The sequence below is a fragment of the Benincasa hispida genome, chromosome 11, assembly GCF_027475165.1.
Source record: "Benincasa hispida cultivar pf3 chromosome 11, pf3_genome.v1.1, whole genome shotgun sequence".
Lineage (NCBI taxonomy): Eukaryota > Viridiplantae > Streptophyta > Magnoliopsida > Cucurbitales > Cucurbitaceae > Benincasa > Benincasa hispida.
The window spans coordinates 21,134,611-21,142,000 of NC_143488.1; the positions used below are offsets into that span (position 1 = coordinate 21,134,611).

The 7,390-nt window shown below is 32.0% G+C and overlaps 1 protein-coding gene across 1 annotated transcript; it reads right to left on the minus strand.

Annotated features, from left to right (window-relative positions):
- Positions 1-4,743: 4,743 nt before the first annotated feature.
- LOC150032470 (uncharacterized) lies at positions 4,744-5,712 on the minus strand. The gene is made up of 2 exons (XM_090306918.1): positions 5,668-5,712; positions 4,744-5,598 (listed from the first exon to the last, which is right to left on the minus strand). Exons 1-2 carry the CDS (start codon positions 5,710-5,712, stop codon positions 4,744-4,746), a joined length of 900 nt encoding a protein of 299 aa, XP_090163044.1.
- Between the last annotated feature and the right edge of the window lie 1,678 nt (positions 5,713-7,390).

The window sequence follows — 7,390 nt, forward strand, 5'->3', positions numbered from 1 at the left end:
TATAAGATATATATATACATGTACATACATATACATACATATAAGTATATAATATATATACATACATGTGTGTATGTATCATGTTTATAATAATAAGTTGTTGAAATTAGTAAATTTTTTTGACCAATTGTGAAAAAGTTGTTGAAATTACGAAAAGGAAATTTCCCAACATATTTTCTTAAATAATAAGTTCTTTAAATAGTAGTTTTTAGAGTTTTCTCTGAGTTATTTCTTGTTTTAAATCCTTTCATTTTTTCTATATTTATTTCCGTGTAAACTCCAAGTAAAAAGACTAGAATTTCTTTATTGTATTTTAACATGATATTAAATTTTGTTGATATGTCAACACTTTCACCAATATTTTTATATTGATGTGAATTTAATATTGAAATTAGATGAACCAGTTTTATAATATCACATAAAAAGGAAAATAACATGTAACATAAAAAGTAAGTGAAAAATGACATGAATATATAAATAAATAATAAATAGTTTAACTAACTTATAAAACATAAAAATATTTATTGATTAATTTAAATTTTTATTTTTTTATTTTCTTATAAATATCAATAGATATTCGTATTTTATAAAATGAAAGCTTCTAACATTTTCATCGATATTGACAATTAAATCTCAGCTGATGTTTAATTAATTGTAGGATAAACTTAAGTTTATATCCCTAAAGAGGTGTATTAATTTAAACCCTAAACTAATAATTGTATCAATCTAAACATTGAATTTTGTTATTACAATTGCACTTTGGTGTTTTCTGCTTGAGAGAAATAGAAAAACATTGCCGGGCATCGACAAAAAGATCAATCACCTATGGGATCAACTTTGTCTAATAGTCATTTAAATTTAGCGATATACATATATATACATATATATGTGTGATTCAAAAAATATTTTTTAATTTTATGTCTAAAACATCTTTGATATATTCTCCTTTTTCTCTTTTAGCTAATTTATTTTATAAACTCATTTTTAAAATCAAATGTTAGATTTAATCCATATGTACAGTGGAGTCCGCGTTCTTTATTGTTACCTATTGAATTTGGTTTCTTTCGAGTCATACATCAATAATGATTATTTTATTTTATTTAAAAATTTTAAATATGTAGAGTTAAATTTAAATTTTAAATTTTTTGAACATAATATCTATATATTATTTTAAATTGAAATTTACATTTTTGATATGTATCTTTATATACTATTTTTAAGTTTATTTTTTAAAATTTTAGCTTTATATATTTATATATTTTTAAACTTTTTGACTTTTAAAATTTTCATTATATATGTTTATATATTATTTTAATTTTAAAATTTTAACTTTTCAATAGGAATATTTGTCTATTATTTTAAATTTAAAATACAAAGTTTAAGTATGCACATTTATATAATATTTTTAATTTAAAATTTAGATTTTATTGTATGTATTTTATAATGCAAAGAAAAAACAACCCTATTTTTACAAATAACTTTCAATTCACCAAAAAAATTAACAATAGAGATATGTTGAGAACAAAAAAGAATTGCACAACAAACTGTTTTTTATTGATAAGCTGCTAAGCTTAAATAGTAGCTAAACTACATCCACGAAAATAAAGGAGAAAAAATAACAACCCACTCTTACTACAATTCAGCAAAGTGGAAACAGAAAGCTAAAAATAGGAACTGTTATAACAAAAAAAAACCTTTCATTCCCTCCCTTAAACTAAATGCTCAGAAGCAATTAGTTTTCCTCTGAAAATTCACATACTCCTAGCAACCTTCGAAGCTTCTGAAAAACTTCTAACTTTAAGGGTTTGGTCATAATGTCTGCCACTTGATCTTGGCTTCCACAATGAACCAATTCAGCTACACCATCTTTTGTAAGATTTCTTAGAAAATGAAACCTCACATCAATATGCTTGCTTCGACCGTGCATAACTGGATTTTTTGACAGCTTGATGGTTGAACTATTGTCACACAATATGGTAATGCAATTTTCATCTGGATGGCCCAACTCATTCAAAATTTTCCTCACCCAAACTCCTTGACAAGCACAAATTGCAGTAGCTACAAACTCAACTTCTGTAGTTGATAAGGTCACAATAGGTTGTTTTTTTTTTAACACCACGAAACAGCACCTGAACTCATTAAAAATACATACCCAGATGTACTTTTTCGATCTTTCAAATCTCCAGCATAGTCACTATCTGTATATGCCAACAATCCAGCATTTCCTCCTTTTATGTAATGAATTCCATAGTTCACAGTCCCTTTTAAGTACCGAAGTATTCTTTTAGCTGCTTGAAGATGATCTTCCATTGGTTTTGCCATGTACCTACTAATAAGGCAAGTAGCAAACATCATATCGGGTCTTGTGGCAGTAAGATACATTAAACTTCCCACCAATTGTTTGTAATATGTATCATCAACAGGGACCCCATTTCCAGCTTTACTCAATTTGGAACCAGGAACAATTGGGCTGTTCACAGAGTTACTTTCCAGCATGCCAAACCTTTTCAAAACCTTCAATGCATATTTTCTTTGACATATAAAAAAACTAGAAGACTGTTGTAACACCTCAATCCCAAGAAAGAATCGCATTTTTCCCAAATCGGTCATATCAAATTCACGCAGCATGGAATTTTTAAAATCAATCATCATAGTTTCATCATCACCAGTAAAAATTAAATCATCAACATACACACTTACAATGGTAATTTTTCCTTCCAAACTTTTCTTGGTGAATAATGTTTGTTCGCTATCGCACCTTTGAAATCCTTCATTGATGAAATGTGTTTCAATTCGACTAAACCAAGCACGTGGAGCTTGTTTTAATCCATATAAAGCTTTGTGCAATTTGTAAACTAAGTGCTCATTACCCTTCTTTTGATACTCTTTTGGTTGCTCTACATAAACATCTTCAGTTAACTCACCATGGAGAAAAGCTGACTTAACATCAAGCTGAAAAATATTCCAATCCTTTTGTGCAGCTAGAGCAATAATCATTCTTACTGTATCCATCCTTGCCACTGGTGCAAAAACTTCTGTGTAGTCTACTCCATATTGTTGAGAGTAGCCTTTAGCAACCAATCGAGCCTTATACTTATCAATTTTTCCGTGCTCATTGTATTTGGTTTTGTAGACCTACTTTACTCCAATCCTTTTAGCTCCAATTGGTAGTTCAACAAGTGTCCACGTTTTGTTCTTCTCAATGGATCTGATTTCATTGTCCATGGCCAGCCTCCAATTTCCATCTTGTATAGCATCTTCAAAATACAATGGATCAGTTGATATCCCTAGTGCCATATGAGCTTCATCCTCTGAAAGACCTTCTCCACTAATATAATCATCCATCCATGTAGGAAGACGCCTCTCACGAGATTCCCTTAAATTCCTCACATTTTGCCCACCATCACCAAAAATGTGATCTTCCTCCCTAACTCCATCTTCTCTGTCACTATCAAGTTCATTTTCACTCACATTTTCTTCCTCATCTGCATCATCACCATCACCCAAATCTAAGTGTACTGCTACTATTTGTTTTGCATCTTAATCCCATTGTTTTTCTTCCTAAAAAATTACATCTCTACTCACAAAAACCTTTCCACCGACCGGATCATATAGTCTGTAACCTTTTGACTCCTCACTAACTCCCAATAACACACAAGAAATGCTTTTATTGTCTAATTTGGTTCTTTTTGCATCTGGAACATGTGCATGTGTTACACATCCAAAAACCCGAAAATGATCTACTGAGGGTTTTATCCTACTCCAAGCCTTCTCTGGTGTGATATCTTTTACCACCAAGGTAGGACATCTATTTAAGACATAGATGGTCCAATTTACTGCTTCCGGCCAAAAGGTTTTGGGTATATTTTTCTCCGATAGCATTGAACGAACCATGTTCATTATCGTTTTGTTTTTCCTTTCTGCTACACCATTCTGTTGCGGAGTATAGATGGTTGTTAATTGCCTTTTGATCCCATTTTGTTTGCAAAAATCATTGAACTCAAATGAATTAAATTCTCCTCCTCTATCGGTGCGTAAACACTTAATAGGCAACTCAGCTTCTTTCTCAACCAAGGACTTAAAGTATTTGAAAGAGTTAAAAGATTCTGACTTTTCTACCAAAAAATATACCCATGCTTTCCTGCTATAATCATCAATAAACAACAGAATGTACCTTTTGTTGCTATTAGATGTAGGGGTGATTGGGCCACAAATATCTGCATGAATAAGTTCCAGCTTTTGTGTTGCTCTCCAAGTGCTCCTCTTTGGAAAGGGATCTCAATGTTGTTTCCCTTTGATACAATCAGTGCATGTAGCATTTGAGGCACTAAATTGAGGAAGCCCATATACCATGTTTTTGCACTGTAGAGTTCTCAAACCTTTGTAACTCAAATGTCGTCGATGCCAAAGATGAGATAAACTTTCAGCTTCAGCTTTTGTTTGAAGGCACTGATCAACTTGTGTTTGAGAAGAAGTTTGGGTTAGCAAAATAAACATCCTGTTGTTGCTCATTTTTGTTTGAATAATTAAGCATTTCTTTGGATGAAATATTTTGCATTCCTCTCCCTTGATCAAAATAGTCAAACCTTTTTCTTGCAATTGTCCTATGCTCAAGAGATTGTTACTCAATTCTGGAATGTAGTATACCTCAGTAACAACATGATTAACTCCATTCAGAAACAACTTCACATTTCCTTTGCCCATCACATCCATTTTAGTGTTGTTTCCCAACTTCACTGAATGTCAGAAATCTTCATTGAGCTCACTAAACATGGATCGATCACCACACATATGATTAGAACACCCGGAATCAAGAAACCATGTATCTTCTCTTTTGACTCCATGAAATTCCTCATAGGACATTAGAAGCATTTTTTCTTCTTCATCAATTTCGGCATAGTTTGCTTCTTTATTTTCAGGACATTCATATTGGTAATACCCAAGTTTTTGGCATCGGTAACACTGCACATTTGCTTTGTTGAAATTTGCTCGACCCCTTCCTCTTCCTCTTCCTCTGTAGCTGCCTCGACCTCGACCTCTTCCTTCATCATTCGTCACCTTCAAGGCTTGCTCCTCTCTGCTTCGTCGCTGAAACTTTTGTTCATGTACTATCAAAGAACTTTGCAACTCATCAATAGTGAGAGTATCGATATCCTTTGACTCTACAATAGAACAAACGATATAGTTAAACTTTTCTGTTAAAGAGCGTAGATTTTTTTCGACCACTTTCACATCTTGCATATCTTCTCCATAAATCCGCATCTTATTTTCCACCGTCATGACTCTGGAGAAGTATTCTGTCACTCCTTCACCAGACTTCATCTCAAGAATTTCAAAGTCTCTACGAAGAGCTTGTAGATGAGACCTCTTGACCCTTGCATTGCCTTCAAACTTTTTCTTCATTGCATTCCATATTTCTTTAGAAGTGTTCTTCTTGAGAATGGTTTCTAAAACTGTACGATCAATGGCTTGAAAGAGATAATTCTTTACTTTCAAGTCTTTCAGCTTCATCTCATCATTTTTCTTTCGCTGGGCTTCTGTTTGCAACAATTCGCTAGTTGGTTCAATATATCCAGGTTCGACCAACTCCCAGTATTCCTTGGATCAAAGGAAGTTTTCCATCAACATGCTCCAATGATCATAATGACCATCGAAACGTGGAATTACCGGCTGTACAAAACTTCCTTCATTCTTATTTCCTTCCATAGCCATTTTGCTGCAAAGTTTCAAAGACTGCTGCTTTGAAAAATCAAAACCACCTTGGCTCTGATACCAGAATGTTGAGAACAAAAAAGAATTGCACAACAAACTGTCTTTTATTGTTGATGTTGCTAAGCTTAAATAGTAGCTAAACTACATCCACGAAAATAAAAGGAGAAAAATAGCAACCCACTCTTACTACAATTCAGCAAAGTGGAAACAGAAAGCTAAAAATAGGAAACTGTTATAACAAAAAAACCTTTCGATATAACTTGAAATATTGAACAAATTTCACAAAAATATCAAATAATCTTCTGACACTTTAACATAGCAGAAGAAAGGTCCAAAATACTTACATAACTTATTATTGAGGGTATTGACGATTTTGGGGTGAATGTTGTGACTAGACAATGAAATATGACCTGAAAGGCAATCACCACATCTCTGATTGTATTATGATAATAAAGAAGTGTTAAAATGTATGAAAAAAAAAGGAGAAAAACCCTAAAGAAACTAAAACTATAAACTTGATTTCTAAAACTATAAACTTGTTTTAGAAATCGTTGGAGGAAATAGTAAAGGACTTTTGGAGCAGTGGTAATTAGGGTTTTGGTGAAAGGAATAAAAGGAATTGAAGGAAGATTTTACGCAAATCCCTTAGCCAATAATTAAAGAATTACCAAAAATAAGATATTTTTTAGAACGGTAAAAAGTTATGGGATCACTTTTTGAAAGGAAGACTTTTAGGACAAATAAGATGTGAAATGTCAATATTACCCTTAAATTGAGACAATCCAACTTTTTGTTCTTTTTTTCCCGAATTTCATGACTTCCATCTTCTCCCATCTTCTCCCATCTTCTCTCTAACTTTTGTCCAACTTCTCTCAAACTTCTGTACTCTCAAGCTCTCTCGTCATGTTTTAAGATTGTTAGCAACTAAAACATTATCTCAATTTCAATCTCTTTGTAGTATGTTTTATGATTTGTTTTTTTTTTTTATAAACCTTTTTATCCTTTACTTTTATTCATGGTTGAGTTGAGTTAGGTTAAATTTTTTCTCCTCTTGATGAAATGTATTAGATGATATAATATTAAATTTATCATCACCTATTAGCTTATGTTTTTAGGTCAATTAGTCATTTAAGATGGTATTAGAGCAGGTTGGATTAGGATGTCTTATATTCAAGCTGGTTCAACTTTGCTTCCTCCTCAATTAAAATTTATTTCCACTTGTTGGGTTTTCTTCATATTTAAAGTCCATAAGTGAAGAGGAGTGTTAGATGATATAATATTAAATTCGCTTTCACCTATTATAAGCTTTTGGGTGAATTGATGATCTAACATGGTATCAAACAAGTGAGGAGGGGTGTTATTGATATATAGTTAAATTTGTCTTTACCCACTAGCTTAAGTTTTTGGGTCAATTAGTGATTTAAGATGTATCAAAGCAGGTTGGTTCAGGATGTCCTGTGTTCAAGCCTCCTACAACGTCTTAAGTAATCGATTGGCCCAAAAGTTTAAGCTGATGGGTGAAGAAGAATTTAATTATATATCATTTAACACAATATATTTTTTCCTTTTGCAGTATTTTCTTGCAAAATATTTCAATTCAATTTTCAACTTATTTCAGGTGATTTAAAGTGGGTTTTCACATGTTTTAACATGTTTGTTTGCTACTTTTTTTTATCTC

Bases quoted from the DNA above. Each gene is read 5' to 3' on its own strand.
- LOC150032470 (XM_090306918.1), bottom strand. From the start codon at position 5,712: ATGGCTATGGAAGGAAATAAGAATGAAGGAAGTTTTGTACAGCCG. The intron at 5,599-5,667 runs GTAATTCCACGT...CTTTGATCCAAG, and splicing joins AAGGAAGTTTTGTACAGCCG to GAATACTGGGAGTTGGTCGA.